The sequence below is a fragment of the Nycticebus coucang genome, chromosome 11, assembly GCF_027406575.1.
Source record: "Nycticebus coucang isolate mNycCou1 chromosome 11, mNycCou1.pri, whole genome shotgun sequence".
Taxonomy (NCBI): Eukaryota; Metazoa; Chordata; class Mammalia; order Primates; family Lorisidae; genus Nycticebus; species Nycticebus coucang.
In genome coordinates this window covers 121,804,617-121,831,385 of record NC_069790.1, presented here as the reverse complement: position 1 = coordinate 121,831,385, position 26,769 = coordinate 121,804,617, and the positions used below count along the sequence as shown (strand labels likewise).

The 26,769-nt window shown below is 39.2% G+C and overlaps 1 protein-coding gene across 7 annotated transcripts in view; it reads right to left on the bottom strand.

The window, feature by feature from the left end:
- GALNT11 (polypeptide N-acetylgalactosaminyltransferase 11) overlaps positions 1 to 26,769 on the bottom strand; it is a 66,768-nt gene that overhangs the window by 20,643 nt on the left and 19,356 nt on the right. For 2 of the 7 annotated variants that reach the window (XM_053608664.1, XM_053608665.1), the window contains exons 2-7: positions 24,272 to 24,455; positions 16,534 to 16,595; positions 11,419 to 11,751; positions 5,621 to 5,744; positions 3,551 to 3,717; positions 1,108 to 1,233 (exon numbers count right to left, since the gene is read on the bottom strand). In XM_053608664.1, coding sequence (XP_053464639.1) covers positions 1,108 to 1,233; positions 3,551 to 3,717; positions 5,621 to 5,744; positions 11,419 to 11,713 — 712 coding nt within the window. In that variant the 5' untranslated portion in view covers positions 11,714 to 11,751; positions 16,534 to 16,595; positions 24,272 to 24,455. The remainder of the gene's footprint in view (positions 1 to 1,107; positions 1,234 to 3,550; positions 3,718 to 5,620; positions 5,745 to 11,418; positions 11,752 to 16,533; positions 16,596 to 24,271; positions 24,456 to 26,769) is intronic. The other 5 variants (XM_053608662.1, XM_053608668.1, XM_053608663.1 and 2 more) reach the window with 3 other exon arrangements.

Here is a 26,769-nt window from a genome sequence, read left to right as displayed (position 1 = left end):
TGACCAGCTATATAGTCTACAGAAGACTCCTGATACCTGTTCTTTCTTTTTAAAGGGGAAGATAAGTATATGAAAGAATGGTTTTGCTTTGTTCTTCTTTTTTTTTTTTTTTTTGCTTTGTTCTTTTAAAACATTTTTCTTTTCTTTTTCTTTCTTGAGACAGAATCTCACTCTATTGCCCAGGCTAGAGTGCCATGGCCTCAGCCTAGCTCACAGCAACCTCAAACTCCTGGGCTCAAGTGACCCTCCTGCCTCAGCCTCCCAGTAGCTGAGGTGCCTGCCCTAATGCCTGCTATGGAATGGTTGTAAAGACATGTTAGTAACACCTAAGACTTTCTCCCTGATGAAATCAGAAGAATTAAGAGGTAATATTAAAGCAAATACCTTTTACAGTTATATAAGTCCATCTTATACCTATTTATGAGCCAAAATCACAGTGCAGGTCTCTAGAGGTGTGTGCTCCACTCTAAGAATTATTAGCATAATTCAAATCGGTTTGGGTACATATACTTCAAATTTTATATTTAAAAATGTATAAAAGTTGGGTCACACTTTGGATTGGACTTTTCCACTTATATAAGTGAACAAGTTATAAAACTCACTGAGGAGCAATAATCAATAAGAAAGATCACTAAGAAAACAAAGTCCAACCCACTGCACTGTGTGCTCTGGGACAGGAGCCCTAGGGCTGGGGTACAGTGACTCACTCTTGTAATACTAGCAGTCTGGGAGGTAGAGGTGGATGGGTTGCTTGAGCTCACCAGTTTGAGACCAGCTCTGAGCAAGACCAAGACCCCCATCTCTAAAAACAGCCAGGCGTTGTGGCAGGTGCCTATAGTCCCAGCTACAGGGGAGGCTAAGGCAAGAGAGGGGATTGCTTGAGCCCAAGAATTTGAGGTTGCTGTGAACTATGACACCACGGCACTCTATCAAGGGCAACAACAAAACAAAAACAAAACAAAAAAAAAAGAGAACAAGCTCTATCTCTCCTGAGGGTGATGCCATCTAAAACATCATTTTCACAGACTCTGCAGAATCAGAAAAGGGCTGAAAAATCAAGCCCTTGTCATCCAACATGCACAGGGAAAAGCCAATGGGAAGTCATACCTGTCGCATGGGCTGCTCCAATCATTCTTCCTCGGATCAGTCCCTCACGCTTTGGATTTCTTATTACTTTAATTTTTCCAGGGAAGTATTTTTGGACATATTCATCTAGTTCTCCTTTCAAATCATCTGAACATAAAGAGTCTCACAATTATTCAAACCATAAGACATGAGCAAAGGAATTTTATAGCTGTACTAAAGTTATATCTCGTACTTGCTAAAATTCACAACAAAATATTAAGCAAATACTACAGAATCTTCTGCTTTGTTTTAAAAGAATGTCATAGCTTATTGTGTAGTAATAAAAGGAAATGAAGGTAAGAGCTGGAATACCAGCTAAGCAGAGGAGTTACCTTAGTTATACAGACTTGTCGGTGTTCTCACAGCATCTAGCACAATGCTTTGCATAAGGAAGGTTTGGAATGGACATTTTGTGTGCATGAATGTTCAGCTGACAGCACATAAATCACATTTAAAACAAAATTACATGCAAATGATTTTTGTTATAAAGTAATTTATTAAGTCTTATTCTGTTTCGGAATAGAATTGTTAAGAAAATTCTGTTGCCCCTACCAAGAATTATACAATGATAGCAGTAATTTTCCAAGAGCTTTAAACATTTTTTATGAGTTCTAGGTCATTTACCTTTAAATTTCATAATGTCAAACCTCATATAAAATAAGTAGTACTACTTTCCATGGTTGTATACCAACAACCGTAAATTAACATGAATTTTTCCTTTTAGATAAAATAGCCACAAAGTGAAAGCCAAAAAAACAAAACAAAAAACAAAAACATAATTCTAGCTACTTTTCTATCGGGTCTAGCCTCAAATTTACTTCGCATTTTTATAATCGCTCATTTTTGAAAAGCAAGTTTTATTTTCTACTAGCCTTTGCAAATTTTCTCTTGCGCGGTTTCAATATTTATCAAGGTTTAAGAATTTTGCTCCCAGGGCGGCGCCTGTGGCTCAAGGAATAGGGCGCCGGTCCCATATGCCAGAAGTGTCAAGTTCAAACCCAGCCCCAGGCAAAAACCACAAAAAAAAAAAAAAAAAAAAAAGAATTTTGCTCCCATATCAGCGTCCATTCCCTCACTCTGCCTTCTTAAGTACACTGGTATAACTAATTCTGTTGCTGATAAAAGAGGTGCCTAATAAATTCTTTTGTCTGTGGAAAAATGCATATACCTTTATACCTATTTCTTCAGGTTGCTATAATGAAAAGAGCACAAAGAAGCAGAAAGAGCAGAAGAACTACGCAGACCAGGGGTCTACTTTTAACTTTATTACCTAACGGCTATGAGGTCTTCCACAAATTACATGGCTCACTACAAAAGTTTTGAGACAGACTATGTTATAGGTCCATTATTTCACTTCCAAGAAACATAGTCGACAGCATCCTTTCTGATTCATCTATGCAAGTTTCAACTTGCTCAGCTTACTGGTGTTGCTGGGAGGGCTTCTTTTGTTTCCATCCACGCAGATTTACATTTGTTTTTATGTATGGCAAAACTTATAATGACCCACGTACTTAAATTTCTATATTTCCTCCTCTGTAAAAGGGCCTTCCAGCCTTCCTTCAAAGTCATTGAGAACTGAATGAGTAGTGTAAATAAACAGCCTTCCATCCTGCTTGTGTACATGATGCCATTCTGAGCAAGAGGCCATGCTGAATTAAAGAAAGGTGTATAAAATAGGTAGTGAAATCATAAAATAATAGCATTCAGGAATCACCTAAGAGCTGCTATGAGAACGCAGCCCACTTTTATCTGGGGACAATCTGTGTAAGAGACTTGTTAGATTAACATAAGCCAGGACATTATGCCAGGTGCAAAAAGCCAATCTCAAAAGTGCATATATTGTATGAGTCCATTTATATACCATCCTGGAATGACCAAAATCATAAAAATTAGTGGTTGCTATAGATGGCAGGGCAAGGGTGTGTGTGTGTGTGTGTGGGTGAATATAAAGATGTAGTGTGAGGGAGATCTCTGGGTAAGGAAGAAGTTCTGTATCTTGATTACAGGAGTCTTCATGTCTGACAGAATGATATGGGACCTACAGGCACATCGTACCCATGCAGATTCCTGGTTGATATTGTACTAGGATTATGTACATGTGACCAATGGGGAAACTGGGGAAAGCGTACACAGAATCTGTAACTTCCTATGAATCTACAGTTATTTCAAAATAATTTTTATTTTTTTAAAGTAAGCCAAGAGAAAAATTCCAAGGTCAAATTTGGGTAGTAGAGTTTGTACATGAAATATGAAGAGGCTATTTCTTCCAAATTCTCCTGTAAGAGATGGGTAGGCATTATGTCTCAATTACACACGCAGGAGCCACAGCTGCTCTGTGGCTGCAAGTGGTCCACTTTGTTGGCGGGTGTCAAGGCTACCGTGAGGATAGCCTAGACCCAGCGTCACCAGCAACAGCATGACTTACCAAAGTCACTATCGTCGTCCACAAGGATGACTTCATGAAGAAGATGCTCAGGAGTGCGGTCTATGACACTGTGCACTGTCCGGAGCAAGGCAGAAAAGGCTTCATTGTAGAAACAAATAATGACACTAGCAACTGGCAGGTCACTCGGGTAGGACTGTTCTTTACATCTATAAAGAAGAAGATGATGAAATTCTGACATTTTAAAAGGCTCAAATGTTTTAGATTATTATTCATTATATATTTACTGTCCCCTTGTTTAGCCTCTTTCTTATGCTTTAACAATTAAAAAAAAATTAACAAAACAACGTAGTTTCTTCTTCAAGAGTTCTCATTTTGTTAATGATTTCTCCCTCCTATACCTGCTACCTCACTTATTTTTAGGTCAACACTTTAATTTTTTTCAGAGACAAGGTCTTGCTCTATCAACCAGGCTAGAGTGCAATGGTGCAATCATAGCTGACTGTAACCTTGAACTGCTGGGATCAAGCAATCCTTCAGCCTCAGCCTCCCAAGTAGCTGGGACTATAGACATGCATCTCCACACCCAGCTTATTTTTTTTTTTTGGTTGTTTGTTTGCCTTTCTTTTTTTTCAGAGACATGTCGCCCTTGGTAGAGTACCATGGCATCACAGCTCACAGCAACCTCCAGCTCCTAGGCCCAGGCGATTCTCCTGCCTCAGACCCTTAAGTAGCTGGGACTACAGGCGCCCGCCACAACACCTGACTATTCTCTTATTGCAGTTCGGCTGGGGCCAAGCTCAAACCCACCACCCTTGGTATATGGGACTGGCGCCCTACTCACTGAGCCACAGGCGCTGCTCAATTTTTTTGTAGAGATGGAGTCTTGCTATATTGCCCAGGCTTGTCTTGAACTCGTGAATTAAAAGCATGAGCCACTGTACCTGGCCAGGCCAACATTTTTAAAAGTTCAGGTTTTTTCTCTTTTTGGTAGAAAAGTTAGATAAAAATGTGAGTTTATTTTATAAAAATGTGAATCACTATAAGTATTTATATGCAGTAATCACAAGCTGATATCTAGATTTTTCTCACATTCAAAAGGAAATAACAATACATATAACACTTTCCATTTGAAAATTTTATTTTCTGTCCAATAGAAAAAGACTTGAATAAACTATGATATATCGAGATAATAGAAGAGCTTCCATGTAAACAATTATTTGATAAAAGGGGGGAGGGGTTTTAAGCAACGACAAAAACCGATGAACTTAAAGAATAAAACCCAGAGTCTTGAGTTCTTTCACATAGTTTACAAAGTCCTCCAGTGTCTGACCCCTGCCTACCTCCAGCCTCCTGCTATTCTCCCTCTACAGCCAAAGTGAACCACAGTCCCTTAAACAAACCTTATAGTTTTGTGCCTCAGTGCTCTCCACATGCCGGTCCCTGCACACAGAAAGACCTCCCTTCTCTCGTAACAGTGGTCCATCAGCACCTCTCTGTGAAGCCCTCCTGGCTACTCGGGGTTTTCACCAGTCCCATCTCAGCCCTTCTTCCTATGTTGCTGTAAGGACTCGTTGACACACCTGCCTCCCTGCTGAACGCCAGGCCTGGAGAGCCCAGGAATGACTGCATCTTATTCTGTTTCTTCCCAGGGCTTAATAAAGTATGTAGCAAACAAAAGATGCTCAACAAATGTCTATTTGTGGATGACTAACTGACCATATGAATGAGAAGCCTTCTAAGGAATGAAAATGAAACAAAAAAGTGAGATCATCAGTTAACTTCTTCACTGATTTTAATTCCTTTTTGCTGACAATCCAATAAAACATTTAAAACAAACTATGCTCAGGTATTTAATCAGCACCCCTCCTTCTCTTTCCTACATGATCTGAAATGTCAAAAGACACACCAAATTCTAGAATGTCATTACTACAATCATCAGACCACAAAGCTCCAAGTGTAACAGCAGTGGAAATCTGTCTCAAGTGTCCTCATATGCTGAATTGTGACATTTAACTGCAAAATATGAACACCACCCTCAGGACTTTTTATGCTGACACTGAATGCACTGTGTTATTCAAATGTATTAGCAGAAACAAATGGGGAACATACGCAGCGTTCCTCGTGTCTGGCACATCTCTATGGTAGCCCAAGCGGTTACTGATCAGCACATTAAAGGCATGTTTCTGATAGCCCAAATCTCTCAACTCCTGATCACGTTCATTAAAAATCATGCCTACAAGAGAGAAGAGTTACAGTCAGTGCATGCAACCTAGAAAGGATCACCAGTTACTGTACAATGTTCTGATCCTAAGAAAATGTTGACTCTATCCTATTAACCAAGTAACAGTTTCTTCAATCTAGGTTGTCTCCACTTTCAAAAAAGTAAATTGTGGTTGAGATAAAATTCTCATCAGTCTAGCTCAAAGCAGGTATGTCTTGACCACAAACACCACCAGCTCACAAAACGTAATTTTAGGAATATTTTATTATAGTGAAAAATTTACCTGCAACTGAGAAAAAGAATTGTAACTTTCCATAAAAGCAACAGATTACAGAACCCCACTGAGGGTCGAAGAGGCCCCAACTATCTTCTACACGAGCCTCCTCCCCTCAAAATGGTTGTTGATAAACCTATAAAAAAGCTTCCACATTCTCTGGTTTCTGACTTTAAACAGTGTCATTATCTAAAATTCCTCTACAACCCTAATCGAAAATCACTGTAACTGAACATTCCTGTTCTAAGATTCTGTCAGAGATCTTATCTTTACACAGAACTATAACATCTCCTTTTGCTTTTTCTTTCCCAGGTCAAGCCTTCAGCCTCTCCTCAAAGAATGATTCTCTGTAGCACATTTCCCAAAGTCCATTCACACAAAACTAATTCGATTGGACAGTAAACAGATGTTTAAAAGAAAAAAAGAATCTCGTGGTCAAATAAATTAAGAAAAATACATTAAATAGTTTTTTTCAAGGTAGGACAATCTTTAATCTGCTAACTGCTTTATGGATACCCAGGTGTGAGGAGATGGGATACAGAATGTAGTGTTTCCCCAATTTACTTGATGAGAGAACACTTTTTTCCTTTTTTTTTTTGAGACAGAGTCTCAAGCTGTCACACTGGGTAGAATACTGTGGCATCATAGCTCATAGCAACCTCCAACTCTTGGGCTCAAGCTTTCCTCTTGCCTCAATTTTTCTATTTTTAGTAGAGACAGTGTCTGGCTCTTGCTCAGGCTGGTCTCGAACCTGTGAGCTCAAGCAATCCACCTGCCTCGGCCTCCCAGAGTGCTAGGATTACAGGCAAGAGCCACCGTGCCCAGCCAAGAGAACACTTGACTAGTGTCCTTAGGTACAATTTGGGAAGCATTACCTCTTACATGCTTCTCTTTAGAACTTTTTAAGCTGCAGTATATCTCTTTTTAAAGCTCTAAAGAAAGAAACTCCACAAGAGAAGACGACTTTGGTTATGTTCAAAACATAAGAGAAATAAAATTAAAATTGCTTGATATCTAGCACCTGGAACAGCACCGGGCACAAAAAAGATTGTCACTAAATACTTTCTGATGCAACAAGTATCAGAGGATGGCCTCATGTTGAATACTGAAAGAATCATTTTCTATTATACATCAGTTGATGAAAAATTATTCCACATGAAAAGATCACTTTAGTTTACTTTTCTCCCTCCCCTGCTCAAATAAAACTGTAGCCAAACCTCAATTAATTAGCACACAGGAGGAGCTGTTTCAATTAATTTTATAATTACCTACAGAGTAAATGAGAAACTTTTTAATTTTAGATTTTTGAACCTTTCACAGGGTTTTTCTTTTCTCTGCTTGTTTAATGATGATTTTCTATACAGAAATCAGCATAGTTTTAGCTATTACTATATTGATTTATACTAATCTCTTCTAAATTAAGTTTATTTTATATAAGGAATTTCAGAATTTTTTCCATTTTTTGACTGTAATAATCACGCACATAACATAAAATGCACCACTAATTGGGGGAAGGGGAGAGCAGAGAGAGAAAGGAGGAGGGAGGGTGGGGAAAGGAAGAGCAGAGAGAGGGAAGGAGAGAGGGAGGTGGGGCCCTGGTGTGTGCCACACTTTTTGGGGGCAAGGCACGATTGTAAGAGGGACTTTACCTAACAAATGCAATCAGTGTAACCTGGTTTCTTACACCTTCAATGAATCCCCAACAATTAAAAAAAAAAATGCACCACTAATGACATTTAGTTCATTCACAATATTGTACAACCATCATGACTATCTAGTTGCAGAATACTGTCACCACCCCAAAAGGAAACTATACTCATTCCCATAAAAGCAGTTGCTCCCCATCCCTCTTCCCTTATCCCCTGGCAACCACTAATTAGATTTTTGTCTCTAAGGATTACCCACCTGTTCTAGACATTTCATATTTATGTAATCCTACAATATGTGACCTTCTGTCGCTTAGCATAATGTTTTAAAGTGTCACCCACGTTGCAGCGTGTATCTGAACTCCATTCCTGTTTATACCTAAATAATATCCCACTGTATGGACAGATCACCATTTGTTTATTCCTTCATCAACTCATGGATATTTGGATTGTTCCCACCTTCTGTCTACTGAGAACTGTGCTGCTATGAACATTTGTGCACAAATGTTTGTTTGCAATTCTTTCAAGTACAAATCCAGGAATGGTATTGCTGGGTCAAATGGTAACTCAGCTTAACTTACTGAGGAAGCACCAACTGTCTATGGGGGCTGCACCATTTTACATTCCCATCAGCAATGGATCAGGGTTCTAATTTCCCCATACCTTCACCAATACCTGTTACTTTCCTTTTCTTGTTTTAATTATAGCCATCCTAGTGGCTATCTCATTTGGTATCTCAAATGGCTGTCTCATTTTGGTTTTGATTTGTTTCTATAATAACTAATTATGTTAAGCATTGTTTCATGTCCTTTTTGGCCATTTATATGTAGTATATCCCCTTGGGAAAAATGTCTATCAAATCCTTTGCCTATTTTTAAAATGAGCTATTTGTCCTTTTATTGTTGAGTTTTCAATGGTGGTACAATCACAGCTCACAGGAACCTTTAATTCCTGCACTTACATGATCTTCCTGTCCCAGCCTATCAAGTAGCTGGGACTACAAGCATATGTGACTATACCTGGCCAGTTTTTTGTTTTTTTTTTCCTTTTTTTGGAGATAGGGTCTTGCTCTGTTGCCTAGGGTAGAGTATAATGGCCTGATCAAAGCTCACTACAGCGTCAAATGATCCTCCTATCTCAGTACTCCTTCGGTCTACTCTCATGTGCCACTGCCCTCAGCTAATTTTTTCTATACTTTATAGAGACACTCTTAGTATACAGAGGCTGGTCTTGAACTCCTGGCCTCAAGTGATTCTCCTTCCTCAGCCTCTCAAAGTGTTAGGATTATAGGTACAAGCCACTGCACCCAGCCCTTTTAAACTTTTTTTGTAGAGACAAGGTCTTACTATGTTGTTCAGCCTGGTCTTAAACTCCTAGGCTCAAGCAATCTTCCCACTTTAGCCTCCCAAAGTGCTGGCATTATAGATATGAGCCCCTGCCCTCAGCCTTATGGTTGAGTTTTAAGAATTCTTTATATGTTCTGGATACTGAATTCTTATTAGAGATATGATTTTTAAATATTTTCTCCCATTCTGTGGGTTGCCTTTTTACAGTTTTAGTGTTTTCTTCATGTACAAAAGTTTTTTATTTTTGAGGTGGTCTGATTTACCTATTTTTTTCTTTTGCTGCTTATACTTTTGATGTCATATCTAAGAAATCATTGCTAAATCCAAGAATGTGAATATTTATCCCTATGATTTCTTCTAAAGGTTTTATAGCTTTAGTTCTTACTTTTACACCTTTGATCCATTTTGAGTTAATTTTTGTGCATAGTGTAAGACAGGAGTCCAATCATTCTTGTGCATGTGGATGTCCAGTTGTCCCAGCACCATTTGTTGAAAAGACTATTCAATTAAGTGCTTGGTGCTCTTTTTGAAAATAGGTTGACCAAAGATGTGGCAGGGTCTATTTTTGGACTCTCAGTTGTATTCCACTAATCTTTACATCTATTCTTATGCCAGCACCACACTGTTGGATTACTATAGCTTTGTAGAAAGTTTCAAAATTGTTAAATATGAGTCTTCTAACTTTGTTCTTTTTCAAGGCTGTTTTAACTATTTGGGGCCCCTTGCAATTCCATATTAGCTTTAGGATAACCTTTCCCATCTTTTTAACAAAGGCCATTGACATTTTAATAGAGAGTGCACTGAATTTAGACATTGCTTTGGGTAGTCCTTACATCTTAATGGTATTAAGTAGTCCATTCTATGGAACTAGAATGTCTTTCTACTTATTTAGTAGTATTAAATAATTTTTCAGGCTCGGTGCCTATAGCACAGTGGTTACAGCGCCAGCCACATGCACGGAACATGGCAGGTTCAAGCTGGGCCCGGGCCAGCTAAACAACAATGACAACTGCAACAAGAAAGTAGCCAGGCGTTGGGGCGGGCACCTATAGTCCCACCTACTTGGGAGGCTGAGGCAAGAGAATCGCTTAAGCCCAAGAGGTTGCTGTGAGCTGTGACACCACAGCACTCTACCCGGGTCTTAAGACTGTCTCAAAATAAATAAATAAGTAAATAAATAGACATACAAAATAAAAATAAATTAAATAAAAAATTATTAAAAAAAAAAAAAAAAAGAAAATCCTAAAGACCTCCCAGAAAACCTTTTAGGACTAATACATCAGTTTGTTATTTGCATGGTACAAGATCAATATGCAAAAACCAGTTGTATTTTTATACACTAGCAACGAATGGTCTGAAAATGAACTTGAGAGAATAATGCCATTTACAATAGCACCAAAAAGAATAAAATACTTAGGAATAGGGCTGGGTGTGGTGGCTCACGCCTGTTATCCTAGCACGTTGGGAGGCTGAGACAGGTGGATTGCCTGAGCTCACAGTTTCGAGACCAGCCTAAGCAAGTGCAAGACCCCATCTCTAAAAAATACCCGGGTGTTGTGGCAGGCACCTGCAGTCCCAGCTACTTGGGAGGCTGAGACAAGAGAATCTCTTGAGCCCAAAAGTTTGAGGTTGCTGTGAGCGGTTATGCCACCGCACTTTAATAGAAGATGACAAAGTGAGACTTCTCAAAAAAAAGAAAAAATCTCTTACTTAATGTTAATGTGACAAGATCAAAGTTCTTTTTTTTCTTTTTAAGGTTTAAAGATAATCAAAAACAGCTCACTTATTATCGCTTAAAATAAAATTTGCCAAAATCAGGATTCAAGAATGGTAGTATTCAAAGGTATATACAACAGATTAAAGAGAATTTAATTTGAGGGGAAAAACCTTCCTGTTTCATACTAAGATTTCATAAGCTATACTTAATACATATATTCTAACACCTTAATAATTCCTGTAAGTAGAAATCTTATTAGGTATAAATAATCCAGGCTTACTTCAAAACCCAGTGCTTTATGTTCTGTTTTAACTAAGTCTGCTTTTCAAAGTAAGTTAAATACAGTCAAATCACCTTTCAGGCATTTCTTTCCCAAATTGATAATCCTAGCAATTAAAACAGTCTTCCCATAGGTTCCATTTTCTTCCTAGCCCTTTAATTTTTCATTTTTTTTCCTTCTCTAGACCTGGTTAATTTCTCTCAAGTCCTCATAAAATAGTTAATTCAGAACTGGATAAATTAGAATATAGCTTCCCTCTAAGTCTATAAGAACCACAGAACCTTAGCTAGTTCACAAACAAATCAGTGTAGAAAAAAAAGACGTATTTCTAATGTCCTCAGCAACATATGATCTAAAGGGGAACTTAACTACCAATGATTAAATACATTGATATCGCTGCTAGTAAAAATTAAATATACTTACCTAATTCAGAGGAGAATTTCAAGCGGTCTTTTTCTGAATCTTCAATGTGACTGTCTTTCATATCATCAATTCTGTTTGCTCTGAACTGTGGCTCTAATACTCGACTTGGACCCCGAGTGAAACGGGGATAGAATTTTTTTGGAAATGGCCCATGGGGCCCGGACCCCTTGATGGGCACATTCTTAAGTGGCTGAGTCACTTCACTGAAGTTGAAATAAACAAAAAGCAAAATTGTCCAGGTCGCAGATGTAAAAAGGCACCCGTAACAGAAATACCGAATTGTGGCGCTTCCCATTATAGACCTAGCATAGCTGAAGGGCCATTTTCAATTTCCTAAATAAGAAGGACAGATGTGTTAAGACACTTCAGTATACTTCTAAATCATCTACCAAATACATATTCACTATTTCCCAAATCACCAAGTAGGACCCCTATGCACACAGTTAACAGAGATTTAAGTACAAGAACATATAGGGATAGTACTGACTTTTAAAAAAAGAGTTCAACTGGCCAGGCACAGTGGCTCATGCCTGTAACCCTAGCATTCTGGGAGGCCGAGGCAAGTGCACCGCTTGAGCTCAGGAATTCAAGACCAACCTGAGTAAGAGTGAGATCCCATCTCTAAAAAAATAGTCGGGAGTTGTGGCAGGGGCCTGTAGTCCCAGCTACCCACGAGGCTAAAGCAAGAGGATTACTTGAGCCCAAGAGTTTGAGGTTGTTGTGAGCTATGACGCCATGGCAATCTACCCAGGGTGACAAATTGAGACTGTCTCAAAAAAAAAAAAGGTTCAACTATTAAAACCACAGGCCAGTGTGTTAATGAACAGAAAACCAGTGGCAATAAAACAGATGACTTATTCATTTGCCCATGTTAATGGGTATTTCTTCACCTTTGTTCTGGATTGCTTTCAGTTTGGTAATTTTTTCATCAGGTACTAATTTTGCATGGGAAAACACAAGTACTTCTGTAGGACACCTAAGGTCCCTTACAGCTGTAAAATTACAAAATTCTTTTTCTAACCGAAGGATCTTAAAATCTGTTATTAAAAGTAAGCAACTTAAATGGCCCATACCTAAATTAAGCTAATTTAAAATATTTTTCCAGTATTTATTTGATATTTTCTATTTTTTCTTTTCTTTTCTTTCTTTCTTTTTTTTTTTTTTGAGACAGAGTCTTACTTAGTTGCCCTCAGTAGAGTGTCATGGCATTGTAACTCACAGCAACCTCAAACTCATGGGCTCAAGCGATCCTTTTTCCTCAGCCTCCCCAGTACCTGGAACTACAGGTGCTTGCCACAGTGTCTCACTATTTTTAGAGATGGGGTCTCACTTTTGCTCAGGCTGGTCTTGAACTCCTGAGCTCAAGCAATCCACCTGCCTCAGCCTCCCAGAATGCTGGGATTGGAGGCATGAGCCACCATGCCCAGCTTATTTGTTATTTTCTAATCTGAACTATGCACAACTGATTAATTAATATTAATATGTATTAATGCGTTATTTCCCCTTTTTGTTGTTTTTTGTTGTTGTTTGTTTTTGAGACAGGGTCTCTTTCACTTTGGGTAGAATGGTGGAGTGAGTCATCACAGCTCACTGCAACCTCAAACTCTTGGGCTAAAGCACTTCTCCTGCCTCAGCCTCCCAAGTAGTTGGGACTACAGGTGCATGCTAGCATGCCTGACTCATGTTTTCTGTTTTTTGAGACAGGGTCTTGCTCTTGCTCAGATTGATCTTGAATTCCTGACCTTGAGTGATTTTCCCATTTCGACCTCCCAGAGTGTTAGGATTATAGGTATGACTGACTACATCTGGCCTTAAAATGTTATTTCTAATCTTTCTTAAACAGAATGCCCAAAAGAATCATGCACTTTTCAAAATTATTTTGAAAAAGCCATAATAAAAGAAAGCTGAGTACTAATAAAAAAAAAAAGTAAGCAACTTGAGACAAAAAAAAAAGTTCTACTTTCCATAAATGGTTATGCCTACCCTAGTTTCTACTCTAGCTCTTACGATTATTTTCAAATAAATTCAAATAATTCTGTTTTCCTCTCCTTGACATGCCCTATAAAATAAGGCAAGAAGAACTAAATATAGCGGCTTGAAACCTGTAGCTCAAGTGGCTACAGTGCCAGCCACATACACTGGAGCTGGTGGATTTGAGTCCAGCTTGGGCCTGTCAAACAATGACAACTACAAGCAAAAAATAGCCAGGAGTTGTGGCGGGTGCCTATAGTCCTAGCTACTTGGGAGGCTGAGGCAAGAGAATCACCTGAGCCCAGGAGTTTGAGGTTGCTGTGAGCTATGACGCCACGACACTCTAACAAGGGGTGAGAAAGTGAGATTCTCTCTCAAAAAATAAATAAATAGATAGGTAAAATAAAAAATACATTCTTAAAAGATCAGGACAAAGCAATTAGCAGTAAGCCCCACTTTAAAAATTAAGCTGCCTTGTACAAGGTTATGCCACAGCCTAGAAGATGGCGAAGAGCTCAATTTCTTACTGTGTGCCAGCTAAGAACTATTAGGCATTTCATTATAAATCAATTTAAAAAATAAAAAACAAATCAATAGTAACAAACCAAAAACAAAAAAAAAAACCCAAAAATAAAAAAATAAAACCCCAGACCCCAAAACTCCCAAACCCTACCAAACAAAAAGTCTCATCGACAGTAAGACCAGAGGGGTGGCTAGCAATGACCACAGTACAAAGGACAGTCAGGCACAATGGAAGTGCTGCCATGTCAGCTCAATGACGGATACACAAAACACAATAATTTACACGGAACCAAGATGATCTCTGTAAGGATTATCACTTGCTTTTGTTGTTGTTTTCTTATTTATTATGCATGTACTCCCTTCATTATCACAATGAATGGCCCATAGAAATCACTTAAAAAAAATCTACAGAATGAACATAGTAGAAATTCAAAACATTAATTTTTTTTTCCAGTTTTTGGCCAGGGCTGGGTTTGAACCCACCTCCTCCGGTATATGGGGCTGGTGCCCTACTCCTTGAGCCACAGGTACCACCCCAAAACATTAATTTTTTTACATTAAAACTTTTCCTCATTAGATCTAAATTTAACATATCACATGACCACCCTTCTCTTCCTTACAATGACTGACAAGTCCCTCTAGCATACAGAGGCAATCTAGCATTACTGCTCTGACCATATCTCCCGTAACGCCCTCTTCATCATTTTGCCCTAGACCAGTGGTTCTCAACCTGTGCGTTGAGACCCCCCTTTTTTTTATTTGAGACAGAGCCTCAAGCTATCGCCCTGGGTAGAGTGCCGTTGCATCACAGCAACCTCTAACTCCTGGGCTTAAGTGATTTTCTTGCCTCAGCCTCCCGAGTAGCTGGGACTACAGGTGCCCACCACAACGCCCAGCTATTTTTTGGTTGTAGTTGTCATTGTCGTTTGGCAGGCCCAGGCTGGATTTCAAACTGCCAGCTCAGGAGTATGTGGCTGGTGCCTTAGCTGCGTGAGCCACAGGCGCCACCCTGTGACCCCTTTTTAGCAATAAAAATACATTACAGCATTAGGAAGGTTGAGAACCACTGCCCTAGACACAGGTCTCCTTATGGGTCAAACATGTCAATCACACCCCATTCAGGGCCTATGGCTTGGCTCTTCCCCCTGTCTAGAATATTCTAGAATACCTTTCCTGCCAGGTAATTTCACATCCATTGAATCTTTGCTCAAAAATCACTTTCTCAATAAGGCCTTACCTAGACTACTTCATTTAAAACTGCAACTCAGCCACTAAACATTAAATCTGATCTTCCCATTCCACAGAACATATCACCTTCCTACATACACATAAATACTTACTCACTGGATTTATTTGTTTATTGCCTATCTCTCCCACACGAGAAAGTAAGCTCCAAAAGAGCAAGACCTTTTGTCCTTTTCCTTACAGTAGTATCCTTTGAGCTCCTAACAATGCCTGGCATATAGCAAACATTTAATAAATATTTGTTGAAATGTATAAAAAAAATACTATAACATGTTTTCAACATACTTGTTAAACGCTTGGACGCTCTTAACAAATATGTGTTACTATCTTGTTTGGGTCAAGCAATACCTTGATGCTAAGTTCATAGATTATGACTACCTCATTCAACAACAGCATGAAAACTAGCTCAGAACAACACCCATATTTATGATTAGAAAGGATACAAGAAACAACTCAGGAACTCACTGTCCAGGTTCAAAAATTAAATAATGGTCTCTGTGATAAAAACAAGAGAATACTTGGATCGGCGCCTGTGGCTCAAGCGGCTAAGGGGCCAGCCACATACACCTGAGCTGGCAGGTTTGAATCCAGCCCGGGCCTGCCAAACAACGATGGCTGCAACCAAAAAATAGCCGGGCGTTGTGGGAGGCGCCTGTGGTCCCAGCTACTTGGGAGACGGAGGCAGGAGAATTGCTTGAGCCCAGGAGTTGAAGGTTGCTGTGAGCTCTGATGCCACAGCACTCTACCCAGGGCAACAGCCTGAGGCTCTGTCTCAAAAAAAAAAAAAAAAAAAAAAAAGAGAGAGAATATTCCCTCTTGGATACGTCTTAGCACCTAAGGGCAAAATGAAAAAATGTTTCCTGCTTAAAGCCCTTATCAATGGTATTCAGCCAATTCTGTCTCTGTTCTTTGTAGGAGAATCATCCTAGCCACAGTAAGTAACTCAACATCAAAATTCTTTGGTTGCCTAAACTGTAAAATGTATTAACTCTCAACAACTACATCAGGTAGCTACTGCTATTTTCCCCAACCCACACCTTAAATCTTTAAAGAACATTTTTCATTTAGTGACTCATTATACTGAATTTAAAAACATATAAAATGAGAGAAATTTATGAAATCAGTCATTTATATTAACCATAATACTGCTCAGAAGCAACAAAATCACTATCTGTTTTTAGATGGGTCAAGTCATCACTCAAATAGGAAGAAAAATTGCAGGGCAATCAGATGCCTGTTATTTAATAGAATAAATTTCTTAACTGCTGAAGAAATTACAATTTCCAAACAAAAATTACAAACTAAAATTTTAATCTAATCTATACTAACAAATAACAAATCCAGTATCTACATAATCAAATCTTTTTGGTTGCATACCAGTTGATATTCCTTCTACAGGCAATTGTTCATGGCTTTAACACCCGAGGCTGAAAGAAAGCCTTCGCAAGGAAGGTCAAAGCAAATATGCAGGGTTAGTTAATGCAAAACTAGTGAACAATTTTTTTCAATCATAAACTCCAACAGTTAACAGAGTCAAAACTTCAGCAGTTAGTTATCAATGTAATATGTTTTTCAAAGTTAAATGAATGAAAGGTTAACTGGTTGTATACAAGAATTTCAGGTGAGACAAGTCAGTATGATTTTTTTGTCTCCCTCCAGTCACAGCCTGGGAGCTAGCTGCTCAGGACTAGGTGCTTTGTAAACTGAGAGCTGAGTTGCTACAGAGAGGTACAACAGTACAAGAATGGGGCAAGCTATATGCAGCGCAATGATTATAACAGATTTAAACCAGGCAAAATGAGAAATGAGGATGTGAAAGAATGAAGCAGATGTCAGATGCAGTTAGGCTAATGGGTTAGAGGTCCTGGTGTGGCCAAATAACTGCTGGAGCTCTTAGCAGAGAACGAGCTCATTCATGATGAGAAGTCATGTTGGAAAATGAGATACTCAACACTGTGATTCTGGAAGGTTCAATTAATGATAGCAGAATCCTCCTTTATAGCTATGTGAACTGGAATATCTCAGTAAACAATATGCCTGGAGTTCTGTGCTGAACTCAGCGTAAACCCCCAGAGGACAAGGATCATCTCCATCTTTTGAAACCCATAGGTTTACCACAGTGCCTAGTATTACCAATTAATAAGTATTCGGTATAACCTTTCAAAAGTGTATTTCCATTCCCTAAGAGGTTTAGGGGCATTATTTAGATTCTGTGCAATGTGAAATCTTAGAGAAAAGTATAGTATGTGAGCAGAGCACATCCTGGGAAATAAATGTTTATGTAAAGAAAAAGGAGAGGAAGAAGGAGAAGACAACCAGTTTGAAAACATTTTCATTATTAAGCAAAATATTCCACATGCCAGCAAAAGTCCCAAGTCTTCCTGTCTCAGTCTATGATTTCTTAATGATAAATTTGAAAACACTGTGAAGGAAAATTTTAAAAATCAAGGGATAACTTTTTACAATTCTATCCAAATCAACCCAAACACTTAGAAGAGAATGTGTTTGTCTATATACATAAATATTTTTCTTTTTTTTTTTTTAAGAGATGGGGTCTTGCTGTGTTACCCAGGCTGGACTCCAGGCTTGAGGACCTGCCCCCCTCAGCATCCTGAGTAGCTGGGACTACAGGTGTGTACCACTGCAACTGGCGAACTCTTAAGGAAAATAATGACATTCAAACTGCCCCCAATCCCAAAGAAATAAAGTCATAAAAGAGTTCCTCAACAAAACTAAAAAGCAAAACACAGGGAAAAAAACAAAAAACAACAAAAGAAACCATCGTGCACAGAAAGAGTGTCAGAAGGGAAAGCTTCCATTCAACTAAGGCTCTCATAATCCTAATGCTACTTCAGCTAACCAATTTTTAAAAAAACGGGTATCTTCCAAGCTCATTTTAGGAAATGAGTATAACAATGATCTCAAAATCTGACTAAGACTGAAACTCCTACCTCCCCCCAAAATCTCATTTATGACTATCACTGCAAAAATCTTAAGATAAAATAAAATACTAAGTACAAACTTAACAAAAAATGCCTAAAACAAGAAAACCATGAGAAACACCAAAGACCAAAAAATGACCAAACCTGCTTATAATAAGGGAAATTCAAATTCGAGTTACTCTGTTCTATTAACAAAATCCAAAAGCTTGACAACATACTCCAAGACTGAGTCTGTAGGGACATTCTCATGTGGTATAACTTCTATGAAGGTTCATTTAACAACAGCTAATAAAATTATACACATTTACCCTTTGACTCCGGAGTACTCCTAGTAATCCATCCCACAGATGGTAAAAAGAGGAAATAATGTACACACAAGGCTATTCACTACAGGACTGTGTATAATACCACAATCCACTTGTCCATTAGTAAGGAGTTGGCTGAACAAACGAAGAAACGGCCACACAGTAAAAGACAACTGTAAAAAGGAAAGTATCTCTGTACACTGTAAATCAGAGATTGATCTCTAAATTATGCTGTCAGGTGAAAAAAGATGAGAAAAGTGCATATAGAATGCTGCATATAAATATACATCTGCTTATAAAACACAGGAAGGATCAAGAAAAGGACAAAACATAATATTGAGTAGTTTCTAGCATCCCCTATAAACCATTAAAAAAACACACAAGTTGATACCCAGAGAGGAAATAAAAGAGGAGGGTTTTTTAGAAGCTAGACATCATGAGGAAATAAAAGAGGAGGGTTTTTAGAAGCTAGACATCATAGGAAAAGAGCAGCTCTATACACTATGAAATCCAGGAGACTAGAAAAATAATGTCTATAAAAACATGCAAATAACAATTTAAGCACACATATACTTTAATCTGCTCAAAAAACAAACTTTTTATTGCTAGTCTTAGCATTTACTGTTATATCTAAAATGCTTTCTGGCAAACTATTCAGGTCACAAAGGTCTAAAAATCTCGGCTCACTCAATTCAAATTCCAGAATCACTATCAGATTAGAATAAGTATTTCTCAGAAGCACAATACACTGTTTTGCAGTAAAAAGGCTCGTTTTTCTCAAAAATGCTTTTCATAGCCATCCTCTATTAACTGACAACATCAGCTACACCAGCAATTTTGTAGCAAACCAGCTGCGGAAGGTAGTTAAGTTACGTAAAGGACACTAAGACAGCTCCTGTTAATGCAGTGCCACTCTACAGACGACAGCTTAAACACTAATCACGGCCTAGTAAATGTATTAAACAAACCAACATTTCTTCTTTTGAAAATCATTAAGTCATCCTAAAAAAAGAGCTAAAACCAGAAACACAGCTGCTGCTCCAAATTCAAGGTGCTGAGGGTTGATAATACTAATAACAGTTTTTGCTATTGTACTCAAAACTTGAAAAAGACAGATAAGAAAAAAGGAAACAATTTAAAATCCACTTGAAATTTAAGTATTTGTATTTTGCTATATAATCTACCAGTTATTTTTTATCTCTCCACACTATCTACAAAATGTTATATTGTTTTTGGCAATTATTGAAAAATTCAGACTCAGGTTAGGTTAGTGGCATTATGGCTAAATTTCTTTTTTTATTTTGTTATTGAATTATATGGCAAAGCACTGTGCTTATTATTTAATAACACTATAGAGATACCGGAATAATACAATATACGATGACCTTACCAAACTAAGCACTCATATTTTTTTATTTAAGTTCTTTCTCATATTCTTTTTTTTTTTTTTAATTGTTTTGGATTCATTGAGGGTAGGTACAAAGAATTAGGTTACACTGATCGCATTTGTTAAAGTCTCTTTTATAAATGTGTCCCGCCCCCAAGAGCTGTGCCATACACCATGACCCCCTTATTCCCTCCCTCCTCCCTCTCCCCACTTGCTCATTCCCCTATCCCCCTGGTATTAGCTCATCCACTGCCTTCATATTAGAATTGAGCACACTGGATTCTTGCTTCCACATTCTTATGATGCTTTACTAAGAAGAACGTGTTCCATCTCTCTCCAGGTTAATACAAATGATGTAAAGTCTCCAACTTTTTTAATGGCTGAAAAGTCTTTGTGTTTTATTTAAAACATTTTCTACAAAGAATATGCAATTATTTAATAAAGGGGTAAATTTATTTATTTATTATTATTTTTTGTTGTTGTTGAGACAGGGTCCCACCCTATGCCTATGCCCCTGAGCAGAGTGCAGTGGGCGTGGTAGCTCACCACAACCTCAGACTTGGGCTGCGGGCACCCCGCTGCCTCAGCCTCCGGAAGCCGCTGGGATTACAGGCGCTCGCCGGTGCCCGGCAGGGCTTTTTCCATTTTTTTCATGAGTCGGGGTCTCACTGTCGCTCAGGCGAGTCTCAAACTCCTGAGCTCAAGCAATTCTCCCTCCTCAGCCTCCCACAGTGCTGGGATTACAGGCGTGAAGCACCGCGCCCGGCAGGAAGAGGTAAAATATTTTTTAGGAAAACACTTCTTAAAAATATAAGAACTATGGATCAAATTAAATATTTTAAGGCTTTGAAAGAAACAGGATATCCTTTTTTATTTTTATCTCAAAAGCAAAGGGGATTTTCATACCAAAATGCACAAAGAAAACAGAATGGGTTTTAAGCACAATGAAATTTAATTCCATTCATTTGTCAAAATTTTGAGAATAAAATTTGAACACTGAACACATGCTCAAAAAGCACAATCTGTACAACAGATTTTCTTCTATGAACTATTATCCAGTCTGAAATTCTTATGGCCCTTTAAATGTCCATCTTTTGGCTCAGTGCCTGTGGCTCAAGCGGCTAAGGCACCAGCCACATACACCTGAACTGGCGGGTTCAAATCCAGCCTGGGCCCACCAAACAACGAGGGCTGCAACCAAAAAACAGCCAGGCGTTGTGGCAGGCACCTGTAGTCCCAGCTACTTGGGAGGCGGAGGCAGGAGAATCGCTTGAGCCCAGGAGTTGGAGGTTGCTGTGAGCTGTGAAGCCACAGCACTCTACCCAGGGAGACAGCTTGAGGCTCTGTCTCAAAAATAAATAAATAAATAAATATATAAATAAAAATAAATGTCCATCTTTTAACTACAAGGCTAAGATAATTCTGTTTAACTAATGGACCACTTTCATTTTCTATCTGTACAAAGTATTTATCTTTAAAAGTTTATTTACCTTTCAGTAATTTCCAGCTATTTTCTTCTAAGTATGCTCTGCATTCCACATTGTCAAACAGCAAATATTTGTTAGCCGTTTCCATAAAAAAGGCACATTCATATTTTTACTCAGCAAGTCATGTAAGTACTACAGTACTACTGTTCCTACCTATCCCCATGAAATTACCAGGTGATGACAATATAAAAATACACATTATTTCTTCTCATTTTTTTATTTAACACCTGGAAAACTAGAAGAAACTTAGCCACCAAAAACAGTATTTATTACATAAGGAGATTACTGAATTAGGAAAGGTTCAAAGCAAATTCCAGACATCATATGCTCCCTGGGATGATCCCTGGACATCCCTCTGGTATGTATGAATCCCTTCTCTATAAGAAAATCAAAAAGCACATAAATACATGAAATGTCTAACATATCTCAAATGCAGAAGAAAAACACAAAGTTATGCTGAGGTAAGAAAGAAGCAAATTGAATTAAACAAACGCCAAAGAAAAAGAAACGGGCGGCACCCGTGGCTCAAAGGAGTAGGGCACTGGCCCCATATGCCGGAGGTGGTGGATTCAAACCCAGCCCTGGCCAAAAACTGCAAAAAAGAAAAAGAAAAAAAAAAAGAAAAAGAAACTTTAAAAGGCAGACAATATGGTGAGGTACCCAAAAGTGCAAAACTTGGGAGAACTTGAGTCAGTGACTATGAGGCTGGTAGAGGCTGACCATTATTCTTATACCCTCTCTGAACCCATGTCCAAATAGCAGCTCTCACTCACTGTGGATCTGTGGAAAACAATAGGGAAAAAGTGACCTTACCCTCTGGGGCAAGCATAAGGTCAGTAAGTGTCAAAAGGCAAGCCTGTGCAATAAACATTTATTTTACTGGAATCATTAGATTCTAGGTCTTTCTAATTAAATATCCTACGACATATACTGTATTAAACTTTCTCTTTATTATGATATGTCATGTTTTAATTAATTCATTGATGACCCCATGTGTCTGCTCAAGACTGCCAGGAATGCTCAGGAAATCCCTTATTGCTGTATTTTTGTTAGGCCCAACAAAATAGTTGATATTCTGGTCAACACAGGTCACAAAATCAAACGTCTTTAGAAGCCAAGCAGATAAATGTGTGCAGTTAGTCAGAGAGAGGAAACATAAGAATGGTGGGGGCTGGACATAGTGGCACATGCCTGTAGCCTCTGCTACAATCTTGGGAGGCTCAGGCAAGAGGATCACTTGAGCCCAGGAATTCATTTGAGGCTATAGCAAGCTGTGATTAGGCCACCGCACTACAGCCCACGCCGGAGATTGAGACTCAAAACAAAACACCCCAAAACCAAAACAATGGTGCTCATTTGCATCCTACAAATACTGTTTTTCCAGTGTAAGTGTGCCATTCACCTATGAGAGGCTTTCTGACTAGTCATCAGGGAAGACAGAGTAGGAGCCACCTAAAAGCCCTATTGAGGGGTCCTAGTTATTTTCTTTTTTTCAGACAGCCTCACTTTGTCACCCTTGGTGGAGTACCATGGCGTCATAGCTCACAGCAACCTCAAACTCTTGGGTTTAAGTAATCCTCCTGCCTCAGCTTCCCAAGTAGCGGGGACTACAGGCACCCACCACAATGCCCAGCTATTTTTAGAGATGGGGTTTCTCTCTTGCTCAGGCTGTTCTCCAACTCCTGAGCTCAATCTACCCACCTTAGTCCCCAAGACTGCTAGATTACAGACATTAGCTACCGTGCCTGACCCTAGTTATTTTCTAAACTGTTGTTTTTGTACTTTAAAGTGTGCCGGCTAAGTTTTGCCAAAAAGACCATCTGCAAATCAAAATGGGACTTTTTCAGAAAATGCTATCTACTACCTCAACAGCTGACAATCAGACTCATGAGAAAACCGAGCTCACGCTGTTCAATCAGCCCTAGTAAATCAATACAGTTGTCAATGCTGCCTGCCTATCTGAGCATCCCACATGATGTTCTGAACTCAAATTGCCAACACCTATAGCTCTGGCTTCTGATACCCACCTGCAGGGTAGGCCCAAAGTATGGGGAAACATGTAATAGACCCTCAACAAAGGACTGGTAAAAAGTCCCCAGCTCCCTCAAACCCTCCCAGAGGAAGAACTCTGACACTGGTATTCCACCCTGGCTCTGGAGTTCCCAGGCACAATTAAACTTTAACTGTCCAGAGCAGAAACTGGATGGAAAACAAACCCTTTATTGGCTAACTTCCTACCACGTCTCACTTCACTCCCTTATTGCTATGTCCTGAGATTACCTCACAAATAAACAACTTGGATTTAAATTTTTAACTCAGGATTTGCTTTTAGAGGAACCCAAACTAATAAAATCAGGTTTCAGCAGAAAAGAAACAAGCTGACAAATCCTGAAATATAGTAATCTTTTATGTCTACATGGAAAATCTAATAAAGATAGAGTTTTTACAGCTTTTGTTGCCTGTATAAAATAAAAAATAATGCATACAAAAAGAGTTTTTTGGAAGAGTTAGAGGTCATTTTTATACCTGCAAGAAAACAATTCAAAGTGACAAGTTTTCCTGGGCAGCACCTGTGGCTCAAGGAGTAGGGTGCCGGTCCCATATGCTGGAGGTGGTGGGTTCAAACCCAGCCCCGGCCAAAAAAAAAGTGACAAGTTTTCCTAAGGAAAGCAAAAGTTATCAGGCAGTATTGTTTGAAATCCTTATTAGGTGATACATATGAAATTTTAAACAGCCTACATAATTAAATTTAGATATTATATCACAGCTCTGAACCTATCATTTAATTCACTGAAGGTGGTAACAGGTCACAAAATGTAAGTTAAAAAGCATGGCGATGACTTCACCTTCATAAGCATAGAAGCTAACACTCCTGATGGTGAGAAAAAGCTGGGTAAACTGAAAATCAATGACTTTCTTCAACCCACGAGAGAACTGCAATAACAGGGCAAACTGCACAGGAAATCTGAAGCAACACGGGAGACACCTGCTGACCTGGAGCAGAAGCTGCAGAAGCACAAGCTGGCGCCACAGGCTGAGTGTCACTAGCAGAGCAGCCAGACACTCCGGGAAAGCAGTTTCTGGAGGTGGGGGCCCACACTTCCGTGGGCTTTACACACGGAACTCCACAAGGCATTCAAGGTTACATCCCTCAGGCAAGGGAGGGGAAGAGTAATCTCTGTGAAACACACCCAGAGCTCTCCATAACAAAGGCTTATGCTCCAGGGGAAAGGACTTTACCAGAGGGTCTCCCAACTAGGGGAATACAAAGAACATTCCTCCCACTACAGTCTACTCTAAAGAGAAAAAATCATCAACAAAGGTCAGGGCTTTAAGGACCTAGAGCAATCAAAGGCAAGGAGCAGGGGACAATTGGGAAAAAGATAAACATTAGAGAAATGATTGTGAAGGTCATGTGAAATACAGGCCCACTAGAAGACTGAGATTTAATCAAAGTATTATAGAATTCTTACCCTTTCTCACATTTTACCACCACATTCACAGACTTTCAAATATAATAATAGTGGGTTACAGCTGAGAGAGCTGGAAGACACAGCATCTCTCTGAGAAGAATGCTTTAGGAATTCCTTAAGTAAAGAGAGCAGACAAAAAAAGGGGACACTAGAGGGATCCAAAGGCCCTGGAACCTGCAGTCTGTGTCACACAGACCAACTCCTACCCAGATTACCATAAATCCTCATACCAAAGGTTATGTACCTCAATTCCTATTATCAGGGTTTCAACGACAAAAAAAGAAAAAAATAGGCGGTGCCTGTGGCTCAAAGGAGTAGGTGCCGGCCCCATATGCCGGAGGTGGCAGGTTCAAATCCAGCCAAGGCCAGAATCTGCAAAAAGACAAGAAAGTATATGTACCAAAAGGCAAGGAAAAAACTAGTATGAAAAGACAAAGCAATCATCAGACCAGACTCAGGACGCAGATGCTATCAAATAGGGAGTTTTAAATGTCCATATTAATATTAAGAGCTTTAGAGGAAAAAGTAGATAACATGTAAGAAGAGATGGATAGGGCGGCGCCTGTGGCTCAGTCGGTAAGGCGCCAGCCCCATATACCGAGGGTGGCGGGTTCAAACCCGGCCCCGGCCAAACTGCAACAAAAAATAGCCGGGCGTTGTGGCGGGCGCCTGTAGTCCCAGCTACTCGGGAGGCTGAGGCAAGAGAATCGCTTGAGCCCAAGAGTTGGAGGTTGCTGTGAGCTGTGTGATGCCAGGGCACTCTACCGAGGGCCATAAAGTGAGACTCTGTCTCTACAAAAAAAAAAAAAAAAAAAAAAAAAAAAGAAGAGATGGATAATAAGAGCAGAGAGATGGAAACCTCAAGAAAGAAATCAAAAGGAAATACTAGAAACCAACAATGAAGAATACTCTCTATGGGCTCATCAGTAGGCTCCGCAGGGCCAAAGAGATTAACTGGCTTAAAGGCAGTTCAGGAGAAACTTCCCCAACAGAAATGCAAAAACAAAAAAGAACGGAAAAAAACCAACAGAACATTCAAGAACTGTAGGACAATTTCAGAAACCATAACACGCACATTACTAGAGTATCAGAAGGAAAACAAAAAAGTCCTAAGAGGCTTGGCACCTGTGGCTCAAGTGGCTAAGGCACCAGCCACATACACCTGAGCTGGCGGGTTCGAATCCAACCTGGGCCCACCAAAACAATGATGGCTGCAACCAAAAAATAGCCGGGCGTTGTGGCAGGCGCCCGTGGTCCCAGCTACTTGGGAGGCGGAGGCAGGAGAATCGCTTGAGCCCAGGAGTTGGAGCTTGCTGTGAGCTGTGATTTCACAGCACTCTACCCAGGGTGAGAGCTTGAGGCTCTGTCTCAAGAAAAAAAAAAGTCATAAGAAATATTTGAAATTAAATGGCCAAGAACTTTCTGAAATGAACAACAGGCACCATCCCAGATCCAGATCCAGGACACCAACACCAAGTAGGATAAATACCAGAAACTTTCACTTAGGCATCTCATGTTCAGAAAATCAAAGGCAAATATAAAATATTGAAAAGAAGCTGGGGGGGGGGACTTTATCTAAAGAGGAAAAAGATAAGCATCACAGTGGACTTCCCATCAGAAATTTAAATAGAGTGAAATATTTAAATTTAAAGTATTAAAGAAAACAGACCTGCCCTGCAAGATATTTAAAAGAAATTCTTTGGGGAGAAGGAAAATGATATAGGTCAGAAACTTGGGGCTACATAAATAAAAGCAGCACATAAAAGGAAAAAAAGTAAAATAAGATCTTTTCTTATTCTTAATCTAAAAGATAACTATTGAAAGTAGGAGTGTCTAACCTGTGACCCACAGGCTGCATGCAGGTTGTTTGAGGACTGTTTTGCTTATCTGTAGCGTCAGATATGTGAAAAGTATGCGCTGGCCTCTATGCTCATCACCTTTCTTTAGTGTTTGTGTATTTGCTGATTTACTGTGTGGCCCAAGACAACTCTTAATCTTCCAAAGTGTGGCAGAAAAGAA